At 46.4% G+C, this 26,676-nt stretch overlaps 1 protein-coding gene across 1 annotated transcript in view; it reads right to left on the reverse strand.

Annotated features, from left to right (window-relative positions):
- Positions 1 to 503: 503 nt before the first annotated feature.
- Positions 504 to 26,676, reverse strand: part of LOC117557585 (scavenger receptor cysteine-rich type 1 protein M130-like) — a gene marked incomplete at its 3' end in the record, with an annotated part of 81,312 nt that continues 55,139 nt past the window's right edge. Inside the window, 7 exon segments of the mRNA XM_034233474.1 lie at positions 504 to 633; positions 636 to 701; positions 704 to 798; positions 883 to 1,194; positions 5,400 to 5,693; positions 5,778 to 6,089; positions 7,311 to 7,601. Coding sequence (XP_034089365.1) covers positions 504 to 633; positions 636 to 701; positions 704 to 798; positions 883 to 1,194; positions 5,400 to 5,693; positions 5,778 to 6,089; positions 7,311 to 7,601 — 1,500 coding nt within the window.

Consider the following 26,676-nt stretch of genomic DNA (forward strand, 5'->3'; position numbering starts at 1 on the left):
CACAGTCTGAGGGACAGTTTGTCTCTGCCACAGTCTGAGGGACAGTTTGTCTCTGCCACTGTCTGAGGGACAGTTTGTCTCTGCCACAGTCTGAGGGACAGTTTGTCTCTGCCACAGTCTGAGGGACAGTTTGTCTCTGCCACAGTCTGAGGGACAGTTTGTCTCTGCCACAGTCTGAAGGACAGTTTGTCTCTTGCACAGTTCGAGGGGAGACAGTTTGTCTATGCCACTGTCTGAGGGACAGTTTTCTCTGCAAAGTATGAGGCGACAGTTTTTGCTCTCTGCCCCAGTTGAGGGACGTTTGTTGTCTCTGCCACAGTCTGAGGGACAGTTTGTCTCTGACCCCGTCTGAGGGCAGTTTTGTCTCTGCCACAGTCTGGAGGGACCGTTGTCTCTGCCCAAAGTCTGAGGGACAGTTTGTCTCTGCCACAGTCTGAGGGACAGTTTGTCTCTGCCCCAGTCTGAGACTAACAAAGAGACACATGATGTCACTGATGGGTTACCTGAGCAGGTGAGATTCAGGAAGGAGTTAGAGGAATATGATGCTGCACACTCCCTCAGAGCAGATCCAGACTCAACACAGAGAGATCTGATCCTCCACACATCTCTCTCTGAGGACTCCTCTCTCCGTCTCCCACAGAAACAGCAGAGCCACAGTCGAGCTCTCTGCAGGCGACTCCTGCTGCCTTCAGGGTCCAGGGAGGATAGCCCCCACTGGTCTCCATTCTCCCTGATGTTCCAGCTCCAGAGCTCCTGCACAGCGACTCTCTCCTCCCACCAGCTGAACACCACCAGGCTCTGCAGAGAAACAAGAGAGAGATCAGAGAGAGAATAAAGTGAGTTTGATGAGAACAGAATGAACCAATCACAGCTCCTCTCTACCTGAGCAGGTGAGGCTAACAGCTGTGCCAGGTGAGCAGGTGTTTCTCTCTGAGGCTGAGCTACAGTCCAGGAGAGCAGACTCATGGCCTCCACACTGGAACTCTTTGGTCCCCATTGGAGCCTCCCCTTCTCCATAGAGCGCCCCCTGGAGGACTGAAGGAGCCCCACAGCCCAGCTGCCGGCAGACCACCTGAGCATCCTGCTGGTCAAAGTCAGCCTCACACACTGAGGACCAGGACGGGTCAGACGGGTCAGAGTTCACCTCCAGTCTGCCTGAGCACAGAGCAGTCCCCCCCAGCAGCCTGACAGAGTCTGCAGAGGACAGAAGATCAAACAGAGGTCAAAGACACACCATCAAAGAGATGAAACTATATTTCAGATTCAAACTGGACTCAGTTCCAACATGAGTTGATGATGAACAAAGAACACATGTTGATAAGAGCACAGACTGCAGGTACCCTCACATCTACACCTGATAGCCTCTAGCAAGTGGTCTCCATGAGTGAACCCTTCCCCTGTGTCTTCAACAGAACCTCCTCCTCTGCAGACCCTCTGCTCCTTCTGCTCAGGGACTCAACTTCATGTTTTAACAAAGCTTTTATTATTTCTCAGCTTTCTAATAGAATCTGATCCTAGAACTAAAATCCATCAGAAAATGAGTTCTAAAAGATGAAAGCCAAAGGATCCGGACTCTGCTCTGAAGGAGCTTCTGGGTGAAGGAGCCTCGAGGAGCCCCGGCTGAGCGGATCAGAGCCGTGTCCAGGAGGTCTTGGTGCTGTTATGGTGGAACCCAAAGAACCTGCTGCTGGACCCAGAGGCTCAGAGAGCTGGAGCTGAAGCAGGAGTCCTTTCAGACTGGTGGTCCCAGGGGACTCCTGAGGCAGCAGACACGTCTCCATCCACACACATAGCTTTCAACGCACACACAAATAGTTACTGTTTTAAATCAATGCAATATAAATCCACAAAGATATGACTTTAAAAGTGTTCAATCTTGTGCATCAATAACAGATTTGATGTTGTTACATTTCTATAAAAAAGGCTTTAGTGAGTGGATTTCTGAGACTCCCTGACGCCGCTAGATTCACACGTGTTTTCAAGATGGGAGTTTCTGTAGCCAATCAGATGTCTGCATCATTTAGGCCAATCACATGAGTGCGTCCCTTCAGAGCGAAATGACCGCCCCGCCCACTTCCCGGTAAAACTAAGGCATCGGAACGAAGCGGAAAACAATGTTAATATCACTTCTACTCTAGCTTGGAAGAACACGATGTGAGGTCCATCCTAAGTCTCTGAACTCGAGTCCTTGCTTCCCTCACTTGCGTCCTTTCCTCCACACGAAGAGGGAGGGAGTGAGGAAATGTGTTTTCAGAGCAATGACACGTCCTTTCCTCGGAGTGTGACGTTAAAGGACTTCCTTTGTGATTCCTGATCGCTGCTGGACCGGCTGTCAGTGGCTTTAACAGCTGCACACTTCTGACAGAGTGTGTTTGCAGACATGTTGGCTGTTCTCTTCCTAATGAGAGGCTCCCAGTTATCACTGCCAGAGCAGCAGCAGCGTGTTACCTGGCTCACCGCACACAGTGGGGGGTCTAGAACATGTTACATGGGGGGGCAGAGGGGGGCCAGAGGTCAGGGTGGCATGGGGCGGCCGACAGTACGTGGTATTTCATACTCTATAACCTATTTATTGTTAGATCGTGGCCTAACAAGTGTTCTTAAAGCACCAGAGAAACAAGGTGTTCAGACACACTAACTAACATATAGTATAAACAGCAGGAAGTACTCATGATACCTAGAACTCTGCTTACTGTGAGTACAGTCAAAGTACTTGGTTATAATGAAGTACACACATCAGCCATCTCTCAGAGAGCTGAAGGTGAGCTGCAGCAACACATCTCAACATGTGTCCGTACTAAGAGCTGCTAGATTGAGCTGCTGTGATGGAACATGTACGAGAACAAGAACACACCATGTGGTCCAGCTGGAGTCTCCTCTGCCTCCTGAGCCCTGCCTCTGGCCCTCTCTCTGACACCTCCTCTTCCTCACATACATGTCTTCTTCTTCTTTCACTAATGTCTTCAATCTCCTCCTCTTACCTTCCTGCTCTGAGACCCTCCTGGTCTCTTCATCTCCTCCTCTTTCCTCCTCCTCTGACCCTCCTGGTCTCTTTCATCTCCTCCTCTTCCTCCTCCTCTGACCCTCCTGCTTCTCTCATCTCTTCCTCTTCCTCCTGCTCTGACCCTCCTGGTCTCTTCATCTCCTCCTCTTCCTCCTGCTCTGACCCTCCTGTCTCTTCATCTCCTCCTCTTCCTCCTGCTCTGACCCTCCTGTCCTCTTCATCTCCTCCTCTTCCTCACATACATGTCTTCTTCTTCTTCTTCACTAATGTCTTCATCTCCTCCTCTTCCTCCTGCTCTGACCCTCCTGCTCTCTTCATCTCCTCCTCTTCCTCCTGCTCTGACCCTCCTGGTCTCTTCATCTCTCTCTTCCTCTTCCTCTTCGTCCTGGTCTCTTCATCTCCTCCTCTTCCTCCTGCTCTGACCCTCCTGCTCTCTTCATCTCCTCCTCTTCCTCCTGCTCTGACCCTCCTGGTCTCTTCATCTCCTCCTCTTCCTCCTGCTCTGACCCTCCTGGTCTCTTCATCTCCTCCTCTTCCTCACATACTGTCTTCTTCTTCACTACTGTCTTCATCTCCTCCTCTTCCTCCTGCTCTGACCCTCCTGCTCTCTTCATCTCCTCCTCTTCCTCCTGCTCTGACCCTCCTGGTCTCTTCATCTCCTCCTCTTCCTCCTGCTCTGACCCTCCTGGTCTCTACATCTCCTCTCTTCATCTCCTCCTCTTCTCCTGCTCTGACCCTCCTGGTCTCTTCATCTCCTCCTCTTCCTCCTGCTCTGACCCTCTGTCTCTTCATCTCCTCCTCTTCCTCCTGCTCTGACCCTCCTGGTCTCTTCTCTCTCTCCTCTTCCTCACATACATGTCTTCTCTTCTCACTAATGTCTTCATCTCCTCCTCTTCCTCCTCCTCTGACCCTCCTGCTCTCTTCATCTCCTCCTCTTCCTCCTGCTCTGACCCTCCTGGTCTCTTCATCTTCCTCCTCTTCCTCTTCCTCTTCCTCTTCATCCTGGTCTCTTCCTCTTCTTCGTCTCTGGTCTCTTCCTCTTCCTCTTCCTCCTGGTCTCTTCATCTCCTCCTCTCTCCTCCTTCCTCTCCTCTCCTCCTGGTCTCTTCCTCTTCCTCTTCTCCTGGTCTCTTCCTCTCCTCTTCCTCCTTCTCTTTCTCCTCCTCTTCTCTTCCTCCTTCTCTTCCTCTCCTCCTTTCTCTTCATTCTCTCTTCATCTCTCTCTTCCTCTTCCTCTTCCTCCTGGTCTCTTCCTCTTCCTCTTCCTCCTGGTCTCTTCCTCTTCCTCTTCGTCCTGGTCTCTTCCTCTTCCTCCTGCTCTCTTCATCTCTCTCTTCCTCTTCATCCTGGTCTCTTCCTCTTCCTCTTCGTCCTGGTCTCTTCATCTCTCTCTTCCTCTTCGTCCTGGTCTCTTCCTCTTCCTCTTCGTCCTGGTCTCTTCATCTCTCTCTTCCTCTTCCTCTTCCTCCTGGTCTCTTCCTCTTCCTCTTCGTCCTGGTCTCTTCCTCTTCCTCTTCGTCCTGGTCTCTTCCTCTTCCTCCTGCTCTCTTCATCTCTCTCTTCCTCTTCGTCCTGGTCTCTTCCTCTTCCTCTTCCTCCTGGTCTCTTCATCTCTCTCTTCCTCTTCCTCTTCGTCCTGGTCTCTTCTCAGATATGTCTTTGTGTTGTTGTTGACTCACTGCAGCTACTCTGGCCTCAAGAGTCTACTTGTGAAAAGCTCTGGAACAAATGCTTGTGTAACTTTACGCGTTAGGGCCGCGCAGCTGATAAGTAGCATCTCATAAATATAGCATCAGAAAGCATTGATCAAACGCTCACAGGCAGCTGTGTTCAGACCCAGTTTGACGGTAAAGGATGTATCCTGGTTTCATTGATCTGGCCTCATGGCTGTGAGCAGTGGCACTGCAGGACCCTCTGGGGGCCCCAGGCAGAGAGACATGCCCCCCAACACATCCAGCACTCAGCTGGCGCTCTCCTAACACCAGCTGCTCCTTCAAGTACCGTGCCCTGATGCATATCCACACACAAACATACATTCAGCTGTCAGTGGGAACTGTAAACACTGTGTCCTAAAGAAAGGATGTTAAATATAAAGTCTCTCTCATATTAAATATGACGTATGTTCTGACTCTAAACCTTGTGTATGTATTGATTCCACCTGATCACCCGTGATGAACAAACACAGCTTCTGCCACATGAATATCAAACGGACTTTCATTCAGATTGTGATGGATACTAAACGAGACGTCACTCTGCTACCAGAGGAATGTTCAGTGACGTTTATATCATGTCTGGATTTACAGACACGTTTTAATCTGGGTTCACCCCCATGAACTGTGGTTGCTGAAAACGACTGTTTTAGATGAAGTCACTGATGATGTCACTGATGGGTTACCTGAGCAGGTGAGATTCAGGAAGAAGTTAGAGGAAAGTGATGCTGCACACTCCCACAGAGCAGATCCAGACTCAGCACAGTTAGAGCTGATCCACCACACATCTCTCTCTGAGGACTCCTCTCTCTCTCCCACAGAAACAGCAGAGCCACAGTCGAGCTCTCTGCAGACGACTCCTGCTGCCTTCAGGGTCCAGAGAGAGTGAAAGTCCACTGGTCTCCATTCTCCCTGATGTTCCAGCTCCAGAGCTCCTGCACAGCGACTCTCTCCTCCCACCAGCTGAACACCACCAGGCTCTGCAGAGAAACAAGAGAGAGATCAGAGAGAGAATAAAGTGAGTTTGATGAGAACAGAATGAACCAATCACAGCTCCTCTCTACCTGAGCAGGTGAGGCTAACAGCTGTGCCAGGTGAGCAGGTGCTTCTCTCTGAGGCTGAGCTACAGTCCAGGAGAGCAGACTCATGGCCTCCACACTGGAACTCTTTGGTCCCCATTGGAGCCTCCCCTTCTCCATAGAGCGCCCCCTGGAGGACTGAAGGAGCCCCACAGCCCAGCTGCCGGCAGACCACCTGAGCATCCTGCTGGTCAAAGTCAGCCTCACACACTGAGGACCAGGACGGGTCAGACGGGTCAGAGTTCACCTCCAGTCTGCCTGAGCACAGAGCAGTCCCCCCCAGCAGCCTGACAGAGTCTGCAGAGGACAGAAGATCAAACAGAGGTCAAAGACACACCATCAAAGAGATGAAACTATATTTCAGATTCAAACTGGACTCAGTTCCAACATGAGTTGATGATGAACAAAGAACACATGTTGATAAGAGCACAGACTGCAGGTACCCTCACATCTACACCTGATAGCCTCTAGCAAGTGGTCTCCATGAGTGAACCCTTCCCCTGTGTCTTCAACAGAACCTCCTCCTCTGCAGACCCTCTGCTCCTTCTGCTCAGCTCCACCTCTGCTCTCACACACACACTTTCAAAAGGTTTCACTCTCTACTCTCACATGTGTGTTTCACATGTGTGATCTGACTGATGTGTGTAAACACGTTGTTCTTCAAACATGGCGTCATCATTGAATTCAAGCTGTTTGTGTTTTGGTCTGGTGTTTTCCATGAAATGGTGAATGGTATCATTCCAGAGGAGGAGGCTCCAAATAACCCGGTGGGTTTCAGGACTCTTCATATCAGCCGTGCTCCAGGCTGCAAGGAGTGGAATGAAATGTAAAACTGCTTGTTCATCTCTTTTGGTTCACATTGATACATGTTAGGGACTCAGCAAGCAGAGAGGCAGCATGTGGAGTGAGACGGCCCCTGCTGTGAGGATGCTGGCTCTGGCCTCTCCCCTCTCACTCTTTCTAAACTCTGAACATGGATTCTTGTGACTCTGTAAATGAGTGCTATATGTTCCTCCTTCCTCTGCGGGGTCTGCGGGACGTCCTACGTTGTGTTGGCGCCGCGCTGCGACGATGTGAGCTGTAGGCCAATCACAGCAGGCCATTTGACGCTGGCCTGTTGTGATTGGATAGAACATCTCACACAACAGAAGCCTGATTACGTTAATAAATGATGTTTCTAATTGGATGCATTTTTTAAAGGGAAACTTATTTTTGCTATTATTTAATTATTTCATTTTTCATTTTGATAATCAAAAATAGAAATCCGGTAAACTATATTTTCTCTCAGTCATTGTTGATGAATGAGTGGGTGGGCCTACAGACCCAGTAGCCCACCCACTACGCCCGGCTGCTCCGTCCACTGTTCATCATTTGATATTTGGGTTTTTTTAATTTGTAAAAACAAGAAAATGAAAACAACAATGAAAATGTCACTGATGATGTCACTGATGATGTCACTGATGATGTCACAGATGATGTCACTGATGATGTCACTGATGATGTCACTGATGGGCTTACCTGAGCAGGTGAGATTCAGGATGTGTTCAGAGTAACTTGATGCTGCACACTCCCTCAGAGCAGATCCAGACTCAGCACAGTTAGGTCTGATCCACCACACATCTCTCTTTGAGGACTCCTCTCTCCGTCCCACAGAAACAGCAGAGCCACAGTCGAGCTCTCTGCAGGCGACTCCTGCTGCCTTCAGGGTCCAGGGAGGGTAGCCCTCCACTGGTCTCCATTCTCCCTGATGTTCCAGCTCCAGAGCTCCTGCACAGCGACTCTCTCCTCCCACCAGCCTAACACCAGGCTCTGCAGAGAAACAAGAGAGAGATGTTCCTTCATTGATATCAGCATATTTTAATCATGAATCATTTATACTATGAATACTTCCGAGTGATAATCAGATCATTAACTCCAGCTCTCTATAAACCAGTGGTGGGAAGTAATAAAGTACATATACTCAAGTACTAAGAACAGGTTTGAATGACTTCACTGGAGTATATGGTTTTCTAATACTACATCACATGTATTCACAACATGAGTTTGAGGTTACTTGGCAGGTTCATATTATTAATAAAACAACACTTTAATGATGAAGTTCTGTTATGGATAAAGATACCTGGAAGTATAACAAGTCCTTCAAGTGATCTCCAGCTTTACCAGCTGCTACATTCAAAGTGATGTTCACATGAATGGATCATTGATTAGAATCCAGACTATAATATATCATGATGGAAATAGTCGTACTGTACGAGTCGTATTAATGATGGTACTTTAAGCATTAATTGATCCTAATACTTTGACCTAAGTGCATTTCAATACCAGACTTGTTCTTGTTCCAGTATTTCTACACTGTGGTATCACTTCTTCTAATCAAGTATAACATCTCCCCCACATCTATAAACTGATAGGACCTGAAACATGAAGCATATGATTCAGTAGAGCTAAAAAACAGTTCAATCAGAAGCTAAACGTAGAGATCAGTAGCTGTTTCTGTTGCTGTCATTTGAACCCTTTGGTGAACATGTGCGATATGGGTCCGTGTACGTGTTTCTCTTTAAACAAGAAACAAATCCCCAAAAACACAACAACTGAAAAAAGGAACACAAAAGCCTTTCTTCTGATTTTGTTGCTGGAGTCCAAAAACCATATCAGCAAAATCTAATTCAAGAATGATCCGATTTTAGATTTTAAATATGGGTTTATTGGTTTTCTGTACGGAGGTAGAATTAAATATACAAAGATAAAAGCCAAGAGCTTTGAATATCTCTGCTCAGGATAAGGCAGCGATATCTAGCTGTCGTTGCACGTGGGATGGGGAGGAATGAAGGACTTCGGTGGATCAACAGGATTCCTCCTCTCCCAACTTTGCTAAAAGCCTTTATCCATAAAAGCTGCTTAAGAAAACATTTATAAAGAAAATGTTCAGATCTGCTTAGAGGGAGATGTCTCCTTCTTTGACTCTCCTCCGTGCTGCAGGTTAAGCACCGGATGTTGATGTGGTTTGACATGCAGCTCCGAGATAGAGATCAGCAGCCCCGCCTTTACATACTCTCACAGCTCTCTGGACCTGAGACAGTGACAGCACGTCATGGAGAGACAGAACTTTACCTCTGAGGATGCTTCATCCCAGTCAATGCAGGAGATCCTGATTGGAATCATTTGGACTATTCTTTCATTTAGTTTTGATTTCCCCAAAGTGGTTAAAGAATGGGGGATTTGTGACTTTGATCTTAGCTATCCCCATTGTACTTATTAGAAACTGGCAACACGGCCTTATCAACCGGCCAACGCTGAGTTGTTTATTGATTGATCCATTTTGAGCAGAAAGGAGAGTTCAGTTGTGTTATTAGTTTCTTCCTCTCAGGGAGCAGTTCAATAAGTAGAATCATGTTAGAAGCTTTTTAACTGCTGGAAGTCATTAGAATAGCTTTGCTCACTTTGGAGATTTGGACCAACTCCTTTTGTAGTATCTGGTGTTTATCCAACTCCTGGTTGCTAATGAATTTAAAACCAAGTAGATGTAACAATATCTTTAAGAAAATGTGTGATATTTACTATTGCAATGCTTCAGTCCCTTTAGAGACGTTCTGTTGAGTGGTTGGTTGGTGATGGACGCTTATATCAGAGAGAAGAGTTATCTGATCATTTGTTGCCAGCCTCTGGGAGGGGTCTCTCACTGAGACTCCGCGGGGATAACAGGGAACCACCTCGCTGGTATGTTACAGAACATTTAGAAGATTATTTTGACATTAGTCCTAGGGAGCTTGGGGAAGGGTCTACCTCTCCTCCTCCGGCTAGGAAGTCTAGGACTTCTGTGCCTCCAAACTAATCTTTATAGCAGCTGACCAGACGGGCCACAGATGAGAGAAGGCTCCAGAAATGCTGTGGACCTGACCTGCCGACATTGTGCCGTTAAAAGTGCAGAGTATCTTGATTTATTTTTAACATCATAATAATAATAATAAATGGGTTTCATTTATAGAGCACTTTATATTTAATTTCAAATCCCGAAGTGCTACAAGCAGTGAGCATGAACAGTATAAATAAACATTACACAGATCGGTAGAATTAATAAAAAGCAATAAAAAAACAAACAATAGAAATAAATAAAAGGGTGGTAAAAAGGGCTAGGCAAAGGCTCGACTGAAAAGATGGGTTTTGAGGCCTTTTTTAAAAGCCTCCACGGTCTGAGGTGCTCTCATGTGGTCGGGGAGAGCATTCCACAGACTGGGAGCAGCCGAGCAGAAGGCCCGGTCTCCCATAGTACGGAGCTTAGTCCTGGGGGGTTTGAGGAAGTTGGAGTTGCTGGAGCGGGTGGTCCGCAAGGAGGTATGGGGGGTGAGGAGTTCCTTGAGGTAGGGAGGGGCAGTTCCATGGGCACACTGGTGGGTAAGACGGAGACCTTGAATTCGATCCTCAGTTCCACGGGTAGCCAGTGTAGTGCTTTAAGGATGGGGGTGATATGATCGTATTTGCGCACCCTCATCAGGATCCTAGCAGCGCTGTTCTGAAAGAATTGGAGCTTCTGGATGCTTTTGTTAGGGATCCCGATGAGGAGTGCATTGCAGTAGTCCAGCCTGGAGGAGACAAAGGCGTGGACCAGCTTGTCGGCGTCAGACAGAGTGAGTGTGGGGCGGAGTTTGGCGATGTTCCTGAGGTGGTAAAAGGAGTTCTTGCACAGCTGTTTAATGTGAGCCTCAAAGGTCAGATGGGCGTCCATTTTCACACCCAGGTTGGTGACTATTGAGGAGAGGGTAATGTCCTGGCCGGAGAAGGTGATGGTGGTGATGGTGGATGACCGAACCTGGTGTGGGGTGCCAACTATAATGGCTTCGGTCTTGGAGCTGTTGAGTTTCAGGAAGTTCTGCTTCACCCACGCCTGTATCTCCTCCAGGCAGGCAGTGAGTGTGGGTGAAGGCAGGGCTGCAGAGGAGGTACGGTTGATCCTGAGGTACAGTTGGGTGTCATCAGCATGATACTCCATGTCGGCTGATGATAGAGCCATGGGGGAGCATGTAGAGTGTGAAAAGGGTGGGGCCGAGAACTGATCCTTGAGGGACACCACAGGTGACGTTGTGGGTACCCGACTCTGCCTCGCCCAAGGAGAAGTACTCTGTTCTCCCGGTGATGTATGATCTGAACCAATCAAGGGGAGAGTCAGAGAGTCCGATGGTGGAGTGCAGACGATGGAGGAGGATCCTGTGATCGATGGTGTTGAAAGCTGCAGTGAGATCGAGGAGGATAAGGAGAGAGGGAGAGACTGGAACTTCTCAAATAGGTTGTTGGAGTTTAGATGGTCCTGGAGCTGAGCAGCAACTAGTTTTTCCAGCACCTTTGATAGAAAAGGAAGGTTGGAAATGGGTCTGTAGTTGGCCAGGACTCCCGGGTCAAGGGAGGGTTTTTTGAGACGAGGTTTGATGACAACGGTTTTTAGGGCAGAGGGGACATGGCCAGCCTGGAGTGAGAGGTTTACGATCTTAGTGACCATGGGGCTCATGGTACAGATGTACGATTTCACAAGTGCTGACGGAAGGGGGTCCAGGACACAGGTGAAGGCCTTCATCCTCCTAACGATGCCCTCAACCTCTCGCTGAGAGATGTCTTTGAAACAGCGAAGAGGCTGGGTTGTCCCAGGCTGTGGGTCAGCAGTTGGAACTGCAGGTGCAGAGGGGCTAGAGAGGAGGGAGCAGATGGTGTCAGCTTTGTTAGTAAAGAAGGCGGCGAAGTTGCCACACTGCTTCTCAGTGGAGTCGGAGTGCAGAGGACTTTGGGGTTTGAGGAGGTGGTTTATGGTGGAGAAGAGTTGCTTGGAGTTTCCAGTACTGTTGTTGATGATGGAGGAGTAGTACTGGGACCGTGCATCTCTGAGGGACTGTGCGTAGGCCTTCTGGTGTTCACGATAGGCTAACCGGTGAACAGTGAGTCCTAAGGCCTTGAGCCGCCGCTCAAGGACACGCCCAGCTGTCTTAATTCTCTGCAGCTCGCCGGAGTACCAAGGGGCTGAGCATGAGAAAGTGACCATCCTGGAGGGGGGGCGTGCAGATCAAGGAGACTGTTAAGGGACTGGTTGTAATATGCAACTGACTCAGTTACTGATGAGAAGTTGGCGGAAGAAAGATTCTGGAAGTCCAGGTTCATGGTGTCCGGGTTGATGTTCCTCAGGTTCCTGAAGCGGATTTGGTGTTTGGGCTTCTTGAGTTGGGACTGGACAAAGAGCTCCATAGAGATGGTCGTGTGGTCAGACACACCCAGGTCATACACTAGCAGATTGCTGATGGGGGCGGAGTTTGTGATGACCAGGTCGAGCGTGTGGCCCTTGGCGTGCGTGGGGACATCAACATGCTGTGTGAGATTGAGGCAGTCCAGAAGTAGCAGAAACTCAGTGGCAAAGTGGCAGGAGGGGGAGTCGACGTGAATATTAAAATCTCCAAGTATGAGAATATTGGCAGAGGTTGTGCAGAGCGTAGTGAGAAGGTCTTGTATCTCTGGGATGAAAGCTGAATTGGGTTTGGGTGGCCGGGAGATCAGAAGTATTGTCAGGGCGAAGGGGGGTTTATATTTATATGCAAGGCATTCAAAGGAGGACAATACAGGCAGGGGCAGGAGTGACAGTTCCAATTCCTTTCGGTAGATGACAGCTAGGCCTCCACCACGACCAGTGCTGCGGGCTTTCTCCAAGTAGCTGTAGCCAGGAGGGCAAGCTTCATTGAGGGTGGAGTAAACCTCTGGCTGATGCCAGGTTTCCGTGAGGCACATGAAGTCCATTTTCTCATCAGTGATGTGGTCTTGAATGAAGGATGCTTTATTACTAAGGGTGTAAGAGAATATTTTCATCTGATCTGTTTATAGAGTCTCTTATGGTTCCTTAGAGTCTGTGATACTGCAAACATCTGCTTGTAGTCAGTCAGAGACTCCTCTGTAGGTTGAGGTCACAGGTCAAACGCTTCTCCTATGTCCGTGGGGGAGGGTTGACCTGGCAGCATCTCTTTGAGACAAGCAGACCATTGTCTCGCATCGGCTATTGATTAGCTATACGCGGGCTTTCTGGAAGCCCGCCTCTCCTCGTGTTGGTTAGATGTTTTGTGTCTTTTGGTTCAGAGATCGCTGGTGGAGCACTGGACATGTGTGAAACTAAGATGATCTCCCGGCCGTATTGTCTGTACTTTCTCCAATAAAACTCTCAGTGCTTTTGGCTAACAACGGTTCCAGACTCCTTCATTCTACCTCAACATTGCAACAACAGAAGTTTACCTTCACAAAGGGATTGTGTATTCAGAAGTTCTATTTTGACTTTGAAGATGTGGTGAGTCTCTGTAGGGGCCGGAGTAGGCTCTAATCCACTCCACGTTTTCCAGACTCCTTCGTGTGTGGTGGTCTCGTGATGCTCTCCGTGCATTCATGCAGCGGTCTCGCAATGTTTCTGGCGTGATTTGACCCCGCCGTGACCGGGCTCTGATGACGCGTCAGATATGCGACACGACGGCAGACAGAGTGGATGGATGGAATTTCTGCATCTCCGTGCTGGGAATATACAGTTTGTCTTCTTCTTTGGCTTCGGTGGATATAGCGATGCCGACGAAGAAGTCCAAGTTGTTTAATGACTGAGGTGCAGGTTGGAGCGTTGGAGTGGTTGAATCTCAGGAGTCGGGGAATAGAAAACCTCAACATGTCAACAGGTCGGGCGCCGAAGAAGTTTGGTAGCGGTGCTTAGCAGCGAGGGCTAACAGCAACGAGACAGCTGGAAGGCTATCCCGTTAGTATACCCCACGTCTGGGAATGAAACAGGCTTGGGAGTCCGCCTGCTGTCACACTAGTAGCGGGAGAGAGGCAAGCAGTCAGCCGGAGATAGTCGGCGAATTTGGGCGATACAGCAGGTGAGTCCGGACAGCCGTCAGGTCCAAAACCGTCAATAATCACGAGGTTTAAGATATAAAAGCACTTGTTAAACAGACTAAAAGTTTAGCCATATAACTGTAACTTAAAAGCAGATAAAAACTCTGAGGTGTAGGAGAAGCTGCGAACAAACAAGCGCCAGCGCCAGCGTCCTCTCCAGCCTAAACGGATAACCCTCCTGTTCGATGAGCTTGTTTGTTACTATACATTTTTGACCACTTATGATAATGCTGTTAAGCCATCTAGCTTTGTGTTGTTTGAACCCATTTATATACTCAGCTCCTGAAAAAGGGATTCAAGCTAAGAGATAAGGAACAAGGTTTTCTTAGAGAGAAAGTGAGGGTTAGGAAACCCGATAGAGAGGAAACAGGGAGGTTGATAAGTTAGCAAGGGAGCGGCCAGCTAGCCTGGGGTCTTAGCGTCTTATTATACCTGGGGAATGGAAAGAAGGAGACAGAGTGAGAGTTCCACCGCCCGACCACCTTAACGTATTAGGAAATACACAAGACTTAGCTCAGTGGTTCTCAAATGGGGGTACGCGGACCCCTAGGGGTACGTTGCAGTACTGCAGGGGGTACATGAGATTTATTTTATGTTAATGAAAAAAACAACATAAGTAATGCATTTAAACAAACTACTAATAGTAGATTAACTACTTTATTCAAAGGTCTACAGAAACTCTGGATAATAAAATGGGAAAAATAAACGGGGTGCTCTCTTTTCCTCTCCCTCTCCTGACAGCCCGTCAGTCTCGTGCAGCTCGCTGAACCTGTAATAAGTGACCCGACAGTAAAGAATAAATATATTTATAACTAGTTTAGCTAGTTCCAGAGTAGATAAACTAGCTAAGTGTGTTAGGTCTAACTCTTAGTGTATTTAATTTTGCTCCACTCAACGGTCCGTCACAGCGACGGAGCTGTGATCATGCAGAGCTGCGTGTTCTCCGTCAGCAGCAGCTGATCTGATCTCTCTCTCTCTCCGGTTAGACTTCACTCGCGTTTATGTCCAAATCTATCAGATCTAGCTAGTTCTAGTTAATGATATGACTGCCTGCTTATCAAAGGACCTAAACAATAAGCGTTGCTTGGCAACGGCGTGTGGCCGCAAAGTATAGCGCAGCATTATGCATATGTTTATATGAGGGGTCAAAATCCCATGCTGATAAAATGCTCATATATTTTTTTCTCTTCATTCTCCACGCCCCAAAATAAATAAATATACCAATTTTAGGAAAAGTAAGGAAGTTTGAGCAATTTGGGTTTTATATGAATAGAGTTACACATATTTCAAAACGCGAAGTGTAATAGCTGCAGTTTGCCTCCCTGTCAGAATGACAAAGATCCTCAGTGAAGCTCGAGCCCATGTTTCATTACATTGTAAATAGAACTTATTAAAAAGATCAGTTCAATGCAACTAATGTCGTCTTAGTGTTATTGCATGATGTTAAAATTGGTTTGCCATGAATTTAGTGATGGATTGTAAACATTTGAAATGTAGCATTTAAGTGTTTCTCAGTTACAAAGTTGTTGTTTTAATAAATCAGACCCTGAAGGTGCAGCGCTGTGCTGTACCTCTTCATATAGGCATTTTGTCCCTAACAAATAGTGTTTGCGCTGATTAGGGGGTACTGGCTGAATTCTCTTTTCAAAGGGGGTACATTATTGAAAAAGGTTTGAGAACCACTGATTTAGCTCATGTAGGGGCAGATAGAGGGGGCATGTGTATGAACAGCCAAAGGATTGATATACCTGAGGCAAGGGAGACAGTGATAAACTTTAGGAAAGGTTGTCTCGAGTGTGCGCGTTCTGGAGTATTCGAAAGACGGAAACTCACCCGCGTCACATTATATCACACACACCCAATAGACACTTCAGTGCTGATGTGGCGCGGCCCCTGTCAACTAGAACTATTTTAAGAATTAAGTACTTCCTTATTTGTGCAGACAATGGCTCAAGAGCTAAGAGAGTTTATCCCCTGAGAGTTGCAACGGGGAAGACTTTTTCTACAAGATTGACAGAACTGTTAATTCAATTTCCAGATATTGAATCATTAAGAATAGATCATGGAAAACATTTTAAGAACTTTGATGTTCAACATTTGTTAGAATCACGCGGTGTCACACAAATCTAGCCTGTCTCTTATAAACCTGAAACTAATGGTGTTGCTGAAAAAGCGCTTAGAAATTAAATGTATTATTAATATTGAAACTGAGGGAGAAGACACGCGTAGTGCAGGTAAATACAAATAATACTGTTGAGCTTGACACATTTTGCCTAAGTACACTGCACACAGATCAGAGAGACAGATAATGGCCCTGCCACAGACTGCACTATAGCTTCTGGTTCTGACCCATGGAGTACCGGCACTTCTTGCTCAGTACCGGCATGCTGGCGGTACTCCGGTACTCATGCACCGTGCCAGTACTCAACACTCTCCCGCCGTTCTTATTATACATCCATATATATATATACAGCCGCCCGGTACTCAGTAGATGCGTCATGAGGTGCCGAACGGACATTCTCATCGCTCTAACCGCTGGAGTTTCACAGCGGCTGTCAGCTGTTTACTCCTGTCATTCAAACAGAACGTGCTGGAGAGGGGGGCGGGGCTTATCTTCTCCATGTAAATACTGTGGTGGAAACGACTATGTCAAAATTAACCTATTTGACCGTGATTTAATAGTAATACACGTTTCAAAATAATAATAATAATAATGCCGAAGTAACAACATACTGAAAACTGTTAGTAAAACCATGTTTTAATGCTTTACAATTTACATACCTAGATGCACGTGTGTTGTGTTTATGCAGTGCAACTCCCACCCAGTGGGTGGCTATGTAGAGTGATAGAACAGAGCAGGCACGCCCCCGAGAGAAGGAAAGCAAGTCACGTCACAAATTAGCATTTCTAAAATGTTAGCGTGGATTAATAAAAGTGCAAAAAGACAGCGGTTGTCGCCGGAAGAAACTTCAAATACAGAGAATGCTGTGCCTGTGTTGGAAATTGTGTCTGATGGGGAGCTTTCTTTGGTTGATCCTCCTGCTCCAAGTTCTAGTGCATTAGCATTAGCACTAGCTCCGCCACCTCCTCCAGAGCCTCTAAAGTTAGCTGCTGCTGGCGCAACTGCCACCACCAACACCGGGCAAAGCGATGCACCTGACTGCTGGACAACGGACCAGGTGCAATATGTTTGCAAGACCAATGCATGGCTCCTTCTTAAAGATAAGAAGCTAGGATGTCGGATATGCAGAGATGTCAAATCTTTGGGAATACACACTGGACAAGGACTGAAACTGTCAACTGAATGGGGTGAGTGTGCAGTGTCTCATTTCGGTGTTGACAAGGGCAAACAACAAGCTAGCCTGAGAAAAAAAATCAAAGAACATAAAGAATCACAAGCCCATGTAAAAGCTGCTGACATCCTTACATCTGCTTCACGTGAAACTATTCAACATCAAGTGCAGTCTATGCATAAATCTGAATTAGACACCACTATCAGAGTTTTTCGAACGGCATATCAAATTGGCAAACATAGCCGGCCATTCACAGACATGCCAATTGATTTGATGTACAGAAACTGAATGGGCTGAACGTGGGCAGGGTTTTGCACTCCAATAAAATCTGTGGCGAAATCATCGACCACATAGCTCATGAGCTGAAGAAAAAAATGGCAAAAGACATTACAGAAAACCAAAGAAAACTCTGTGTTTTGGTCGATGAATCTACCACTATTAGTGGTAAAACGGTGCTTGTTGTGTGTCTACGCTCAGCATTAGCTGATGCTGAGCCCGAAACGTTTTTTTGGGAGCTGATCGAGTTGGATGGAACAACGGCTGATGACATCACAAAGGCGTTAATGGAGTGTCTTGGAAGAGATTTTAACGAGGACTTTTTAGGTCAGTGTTTCGTTTCTTTTGCATGTGATGGGGCTTCAGTCATGCTAGGGAAGAGAACAGGCGTTGCTACCCAGTTGTGTAGTAAATTCCCAAGCCTGTTTGTGTGGCACTGCTCCAATCATCGTCTAGAGCTGGCAGTTGGGGATGTGGTCAAGGAGGTCTCAGGGCTCAATCATTTCCAGATCTTTTTTGACAAACTCTATTCCTTGTTCCATGCCTCCCCCAAAAATCAGAGGCAGTTAGCGCAGTGTGCGCAAGCAGTCGGACAGCGTCTCCTGGTGATAGGGCGTGTTTTGTCCATCCGCTGGGTGGCTTCAAGTGAAAGGAGCGTCAGAGCAGTCTGGGAAAACTACCGAGTGCTTCATGATCACTTCACAAATGCTGCAAACGACACGAGCAGGGATTCCAGAGACAGAGCAAAGTACAAGGGCCTGGATGATGTGCTCACATCTGCAACGTTTGTCAGCAATCTGGGACTGATGTACGATGCGCTCACAGAGCTCAGCGACCTCTCTCGGCAACTCCAAAAAAGAGAGATGACACTGCCTACAGCAGATAGGCTCTTAACTCGAGAAATACGAGTTTTTGAATCCATGGTCACCATGCCTGGCCCACACATGACTACAGTTCATACAGCTCTAGCTGAGAAGTCCTTCAAGGGTGTTGCCCTGCGTGAGAATGGCAGGCTTGTACAGATTCATGCAGGTCAGTTTTTCCGCAGTATGGTATAGAATCTGAGACACAGAATGACTTCCACAACCTCCTCTCATGTCAGCACAAGAGAAATCCCATTACATGGCCGGGAGGCCCGGGACAATCAGCTAATCCAGGACATGAAAGTTATCCATCCTGGAAGTTGGCCTGAAGAGGAGTTAGACGTACAGTATGGGGACGTAGAGGTGCTACGTTTGTGCGAAGTGCTGAAAGTGGACAGAAGAGAGACTGTTCAGGGCTTTCGCGAATACAAGGAAACCAGGGCATCCCGTACACCTGCTGCCATGGAGCCTCTACTGAAAGCAGTCCGAACCATCGCTGTCTCCACTAGTGAGTGTGAGCGGGCATTCAGCTGCATGAACGATATCCTTACTGCAAAAAGGAATGCTCTCTCTGTCAGCCGACTGTCCAGCCTGGTTTTCATTAAATGTAATGGACCATCACTAGGACAGTTCAATCCGGAACAGTATGTGAGGTCCTGGCTGGCAAAGGGAAGGAGAAGTGCTGATGAAAGAGCCTGTCCAGCTCCAGCCCCTGATACTGATGTCCCCAAGGCCTTCTGGAGCCTTTTCTAACAATGTGAAGTATATTGCAAAGCAGCTCACCCAGTGAGAAGACTTTTGGCATAATGTGCCGATTTGTACAGATCCTGGAGATAGAAGGACTTCAGACCAACCAGGGAGTTATCTGATCAGCTTGGTGTTCAATGTAACTCTTTACCATGGCTCAGACTTTGTTACTTGCAGTTACAGTTTCTCATTTTAGATTGTGCAAATTTTGCATTTGTTTTTACATGTTCTTTGTTCATGCTCTTTATCATTTTTCTGAGTTGGAAAGTTAGATTGCATCATAGTTTACTTTATACATATTTGTATTCTTCAGTGGTGAAGTATATTGCAAAGCAGCTCAGCCATGTGAGAAGACTTTTGGCACTTTTTCGTTTTTCGTTTTCTGAGTTGGAAAGTTAGATTGCATTCAAAATGTACAGAAATACTTAATTTTGTTAAAGCTTTTTATAAAAAATGCTTCTGACCAGAGCTTTGTTTCCTTGTCATTAATGTTGAACACCACCAAAGGGGCTCTCACCTGAAAGGTCTCTATATTTTCAGTTAATATTGACCTTACTGAGCTTTAGCCATATCCGCTGCCTATCATAACAAATGTTAAGTACAGTGAACCTTTCTAAAATATACAGTAGTAAAGAGACAAACCCACCAGCATTATAGTAGCCAAATTCTTGTTTGTGGGCTGTATATATAAAATTGATTTGAAAAAGTTGCTGATTTTAGAGTACTGGCACCTTTTTCATTCCAATTCAAGCACTGGCCGGCACGGCTCCCTAATGGGCCGTCTTTGAATCCTCCACAGGACTGCCTCGTCTCGGAAAGAGAGGGAGGCAGAGTGTTACTGTGCAGAGACTGCTCTTTGGAGCGTCAGCAGAGGCTGATAGTTGGCACTTGGCCACCTCAGGATAAGGCAGCGATATCTAGCTGTCATTGCACGTGGGATGGGGAGGAATGAAGGACCTGCGAGTCCCATCTGGGACTTTTTCTGTTCAGAGCAGTTTTGTCTGCTAGTTCAATATAGGATCCAATGCATTCTGTCTTTGGTCAAATGAAGAAGACATTTGTGAATGATTTACGGCTAAACATGTTCTATGCTTTCAATAAAGCTAAGTGGAGACTTTTGGCTTTTCTTATTATTCTAGCTGTCGCGATAGTTTCAGGTGTTTTGTTCAGATGTGGACTGCTTCAACAAGCACTACTGTACATGACAACATTATGTTTGTTCCTGATCAAATTCACCTTTAAGATGAAGGCTGGCCCTTAAACTACTATGGCTGATCTTAAAATGCACATGTTTCTTTTTGGGTCATGGGTTAACAAAACAAGGGAGTTAAACAAAGGAAGACATGTAGGGAGGGAGAGTCCTGCTGTTCAGGGGGAATGGAGAGGTTGGCTTCGGTGGATCAACAGGATTCCTCCTCTCCCAACTTTGCTAAAAGCCTTTATCCATAAAAGCTGCTTAAGAAAACATTTATAAAGAAAATGTTCAGATCTGCTTAGAGGGAGATGTCTCCTTCTTTGACTCTCCTCCGTGCTGCAGGTTAAGCACCGGATGTTGATGTGGTTTGACATGCAGCTCCGAGATAGAGATCAGCAGCCCCGCCTTTACATACTCTCACAGCTCTCTGGACCTGAGACAGTGACAGCACGTCATGGAGAGACAGAACTTTACCTCTGAGGATGCTTCATCCCAGTCAATGCAGGAGATCCTGATTGGAATCATTTAGACTATTCTTTCATTTAGTTTTGATTTCCCCAAAGTGGTTAAAGAATGGGGGATTTGTGACTTTGATCTTAGCTATCCCCATTGTACTTATTAGAAACTGGCAACACGGCCTTATCAACCGGCCAACGCTGAGTTGTTTATTGATTGATCCATTTTGAGCAGAAAGGAGAGTTCAGTTGTGTTATTAGTTTCTTCCTCTCAGGGAGCAGTTCAATAAGTAGAATCATGTTAGAAGCTTTTTAACTGCTGGAAGTCATTAGAATAGCTTTGCTCACTTTGGAGATTTGGACCAACTCCTTTTGTAGTATCTGGTGTTTATCCAACTCCTGGTTGCTAATGAATTTAAAACCAAGTAGATGTAACAATATCTTTAAGAAAATGTGTGATATTTACATGTTTGACTACTTATGCTAACCAGTGGCGTTGCGCAATATTTCGGGGCTCCCCCGCAGGTCGGACCATGGGGCCCCGCCCCCTCCCCTAAATCAATAATAGAGTGACATGGGATAGACATCGCGGCCACTTTTTTAAATGTTTATTTTTTCAGGCATCTTTTGTAAACAGTAGGCCTATAGGTCAGTAGGAACTTTCTGTATAATATACATCTGATTTAAACAGTAAGGTCAGTAGGAACTGTATAATAATATACATCTGATTTAAACAGTAAGGTCAGTAGGAACTGTATAATAATATACATCTGATTGAAACATAATTGACAAATACAAACAAGTGGCTGTGTATTTTTTGTAACATGAAGGTATATTGTAGAACGTTATAGCCTATCATCATTGGAGTTCACACAACGGAACGGTTCACATAACATTCTGTATAAAAGAAAAGTAGCCTACAAAAAACAAGCAAATAAAACACATCCTATATAGGCTACAAAGAGGATGCAATCAGGAGCTGCTTTGTAGGCCTATTATTTTATACGAGCACGTCTCCTGGCATTCTTCTGCGCAAAGTCCTGTATAACAGTCTTTAAATCTATACTGCGCGCGCGTCGGCTCTCAATACTAAGGACTGCTAACCCAGACAGTCTCTCTTGCGACATTGTGCTCCTCAAATATGTCTTTATTAATTTAAGTTTTGAGAAAGATCTCTCAGCACTGGCAACAGTCACGGGTATAGTTAAAAACAATTTCAGTGCTGTGGCAACATCGGGGATACTTGGCAAAATGGACTGATTTTCAATGAGCAGGGTTTGTGCAAGGTCTTTGATTGTTCCACGCTCAATTTTCTTTATAGTAGGCCTAAGAGCATTACGGAGGGACAGGATCTGGAAAGGAAACTCGGCTGACAGGTCGTCTTTATACTGGCCTGATAAAGCACTTGCGGACTCAGACAGATCCTTGTCTGTTGCGCGCAAAAGTTCGCGGGGAAGCAGAAAAGAAAATCGCTGTGCAACTTCGCTCATTCCAACAAATCGATTTTTGAGTTGGGCAACGACAATATCGATATTTGCGTAAAATACCGCCACTCTAAAATGCTCCCCTGGGTCTTGGAGCCGCTGGTCCTCGCAAAGCTCTGAAAAGTGCCTCTTTGTGCGCCTTGCGCGTCTGTCTTTGAAGAGACTGTGGACACCCCATGAGGATGCCAGGTCTTGCGCATGCGCTTTTAAGCCATCAAACTCTCCTCGGAGTTGGGCAAGTGTATCGGTTGCGTTACCAAGCATTGCTGTCGCCTGTAAGAGGTCCACGTCTTTGCGCTGGAGAGCTTGGGACACAATGTTGACTGTTTCAAGGACCTTGCCCTGTATTACAGTCATTACAACAAACTCAAAGCTCTCCATGGCCTTTTTCAAGCCAGTCGCCTCGGCACGTTCCTCGCTTTTTTTGGAGAGCAAGTCTATCTTAGTTAGCGCTTGCATAATGTCAGCATAACGGAACCGCAATGATTGGACGGCGTCTTGTCTTGATGCCCATCGTGTCGGGCATAGTCTCTTCAGTGTAGGCTGGCCAGCCTTGGGCACTGAGAGGCGTGTTTCCAAAAGCTCCCATCGTTTGATGCTTCCACTAAAGAATACATATAGCCTTTCAACAGTGTCGTAGAAGTCTTTTATCTCAGGTATATTTTGGCATGTGTCATTGAGTACAAGGTTTAAATTGTGCGCAGCACAATGAATGTACACTGCGTTGGGCTCTTTATCCCTTATGCGTTTTTGTACACCGGAGTAGACGCCACTCATATTGCTAGCCCCGTCATATCCTTGTCCACGGCACTTCCCAAGTAGTATCCCCTTTCTCTCCATCGATTCGAGAATTTCTCTCTCTAGACCTGCAGCAGTTTGGTCTGTGACTGCATGGAAGCCCAAAAAACTTTCGTTTATTTTCACCTCTGTAGGGTTTCCATTTTCATCATTTGCTATAGTAACATATCTGAACACTTGACTCAGTTGGTCTACTTTTGAAATGTCCTGGGTAGTATCCATTATAATCGAATAGAATTCTGCATTCTGTATGTCTGTAATGATTGTGTCCTGCACTTTTTTCGATAGCAATGAAATTATTTCGTTTTGAGTTTGAGGACTTAGGTAGTGCACCTTCTTTTTGCTTTCAATAAGCCTTTGCAGAACTGGATCATAACGCGCCATAAGTTCTATGGTAGATAAGAAATTACCATTATCTATATCACCTATTTTCTCTCTGTGACCCCGGAAAGCAGAGTTGCGAGAGGCCAGTGTTAGTGTAACATCAGTTATTCTGGTTAGGACCTCGGTCCAAAACCCCACCTCTCTCTTAAACTCAGATGATATTTGCGCGTCAATGGTCAGATTATTTTTCCACGTATCATACACGACACATGCTGCCAAATGAGAGCGAGAGAATTCGTGTTCCTTAATCTTTTTAGAGAGACCCTGCCAATCATTTATTCCTATTCTCCACGCTTGGTGGAGGTGATGGGCAGACGGTCTGTCACCGAACAGCCAGCACTGCTCACAGTACACCCGGTCCATAGATGGCGAGTAACATAGCCACTTTCGTGGAATTCTATATCCAATTTTGGATGTTTTGTTATAGAACTCTTTTGAAAAGCACCTTCCCTTCCCATCCCTTTTGAATGGCCCTTCAGGCTTGCATGGCCCGTTATTCAGAATGTACCGTTTGTAACGGGGCTGCTGGGGTCTGTGGGGGCACGGCTAGCTGGCTGGGCAGCCTTGTCTATGCCTATGTCTGAACTGGCCTCGGAGGGGGCACAGCTGACTTCTTGCTGACCTGCAAAAATGAACGGATTAGATTCCAATTCCAATGTAACCTGTAGCATACTGGTTATGGCGAATAAAACTTTATATTATTCTAATGTCTAACCTGTCTCGAAGCGCGAGGCACGACTAGCTGGCTCGGCTGTAACGGGGCTGCTGGGCTGTCTGCCTGGACTCGGAGCTGACGGCCGGGGGCCGGGGGGGGTTGCTAGCGGTCTATCTGCAGTAACGTTAGAGTCTACGTCTACCTTTGCTGCCTGCCGGAACAATGACGTTATTTTAGGTAGTTTTGCCCTCTCCTGTTCGGCTTTCGCTCTCATTTTGCTTTTCTGAGCACCGCTTGGGTAGTGGCGCTTCATTTTTCATGTTTACCGGCAACGCAACTAATGAACGTTATTTATATGAGCAATGCTTCCCGCTTTGTTTTGAACGCTGCCCAGCCTGCCAATGAACATTAGTTATCAGCCGGCTAGCCCTATCGCAGATGAGCAAATAATTATAATGATACACTGTTGTACTACTACAGGCAGCGTACACATGACGTAGCAACATAGCAGGGAGGGGGGGGGCCCCGCCCTCTGCACCCTGTTCCCGCGTTACGAAATCTAAGAGGATAGCCTACAGTGGGGGCGGGGTCCCCTAAGCTCCGGGGCTCCCCCGCACCGCGGGGGGTGCGGGGGCCTCCGCTACGCCACTGATGCTAACGCTGTGAAGCCATTTAGCTTTGTGTTGTTTAAACCCACTTATATACTCAGTGCTGCATATCTCTGTTTCCTGATATTTGATTCTGTCTGAAACCCAGACTTGTGAATGTATGGACCCCACCTCTGTCTGAAACCCAGACTTGTGAATGTATGGACCCCGGGTATGTCTATAAACCAGATGGTGTGTGTGTGGTCGCCCCCTACAGGTCAGTAGCTGAACGTCTCCAGGAAGCTGCTTCTACTCAGTGACCTCTGCTCTTTCTGATGATGATGATCTCTGTGTTTACTCCAGGATCCTGCCTGATCTGATCCATGCTGTGCCTCCTTCAGAAGGGGGGGGGGGGGGTGTGTCCTCAAGTGTGTGTGTAAGTTTGTGTGTGACATTGTGTGTTTTTGTGCATATTGTTTGAGCGTCCTCCCATGGGTGTGTGTAAGTTTGTGTGGGTGTGTTTTTGTGTGCATGTAAGTTGGTGTGTCTCTGTGTGTGTGTGTGTGTGTGTGTGTGTGTGTGTGTGTGTGTGTGTGTGTGTGTGTGTGTGTGTGTGGGTGGGTGTGTGTGTGTGTGTGTGTGTGTGTGTGCGTGTGTGTGTGTGTACGTGTGTTTTTAAAGTGTCCCACTGATGCCTAAGAAAGAGACTGTGTGTATATATGGATCCCACCTCAGTACCTCTGTGTGTGTATGTGTGTGTGTGTGTGTGTGTGTGTGTGTGTGTGTGTGTGTGTGTGTGTGTGTGTGTGTGTGTGTGTGTGTGTGTGTGTGTGTGTGTGTGTGTGTGTGTGTGTGTGTGTGTGTGTGTGTGTCAATGTTAATGTGTGTGCGTAAGAGTATGTGTACATGTGTTTTTGTGAGTGTGTGTTTGTGTGTGTAACACAGTGTGTAAATAGACCCCACTTATTAGGGGTCTAATGGATAGTGAGGTGGGCTGAAGATCGGAAGGCTGTGAGTTCAAATCCCTCCAGGAACACCACCACTAGTGTGCCCTTGAGCAAGGCACTTAGCCCTTAGTTGCTCCAGGGAGAATGTCCCTGTAATCGCTAATTGTAAGTGGCTTTGGATAAAAGCGTCAGCTAAATGAAATGTTATTAATAATAGAGATCCGTGTGAATGATATAATAGAGGTGTTAGAACGTGTTAGAGGACACACACTTTGAGCTGTCTCTACAGAAATATTAATGCCTTAAAGGGCATGCTTTTCATGCTTTCCCGGTTCTTACCCGTCCCCTTGTGTTATGAAGGTTGTTGTGCATGTAAACGGTCTGCAGAGTGAAAACCCTCAAAGTACCCCCTGTAGGGCAGGGCTTCTCAAACTCCGGACCGAACTGCAAATCAATCCGGACCGAACCCTGTGTCCCATTATTACAAAAATAAATAATAACAATGAAATAAAATAAATGCTGATTCTGATGTAAAGGAAAGTGGACCTATCATGCTATATTGGAAACATATAGGCCATACCTCTACAAAACATGTCTGTGAAGTGTGTTGCTTCAAATACCAAACAGATCACCCATTGTAGCCATGCCTCATACTGCTCAAACCCCTCTTTTGCAGCTGTTGGGTCCTTAGCTTAAACAGAGGAGGCGGAGCTAATGCCTGATCAGAATTCTACCGGAGATAAAGTTAAATTCTGCTGTGATAAAACGCCATCCTGTTCCAAACCACATCAAAGATTATTCTGAAACAGCATGGAGCTCAAATGCTTGTTCTCTTGCGGGTTTATCACAAGGTGAGTTCCTTTTTTTATTTCCTGCTTTTTAAAATGTGTGATATTTACATGTTTGACTACTTATGCTAACGCTGTGAAGCCATTTAGCTTTGTGTTGTTTAAACCCACTTATATACTCAGTGGTGCATATCTCTGTTTCCTGATATGATTGTTAATCATTATATTCTTTTATTTGTGTGACTTTATGATAATCTTCAATTGTTTGGAGATAAGCTTGTGGCTTTTGACACCTTGAGAGCGGTTACCGCGGGGATGAAGACAATGAAGCACAGGATGCAGGCGGCCTACGCAAAGGACTCGAACCAACTTCCTGGGCCAGAGAATCAGAGACAAGCTGTCCTTATTGTCTCTGCTAATAAATGAAGTCTCTGTTAATAAATTAAAGTATAAAGTTTGTATATTTGAAATTAAATGTTTCAAGAAAAAACTTGATTCTAAACATGACATGAACAA

Source organism: Gymnodraco acuticeps, unplaced genomic scaffold (genome assembly GCF_902827175.1).
Source record: "Gymnodraco acuticeps unplaced genomic scaffold, fGymAcu1.1, whole genome shotgun sequence".
Lineage (NCBI taxonomy): Eukaryota > Metazoa > Chordata > Actinopteri > Perciformes > Bathydraconidae > Gymnodraco > Gymnodraco acuticeps.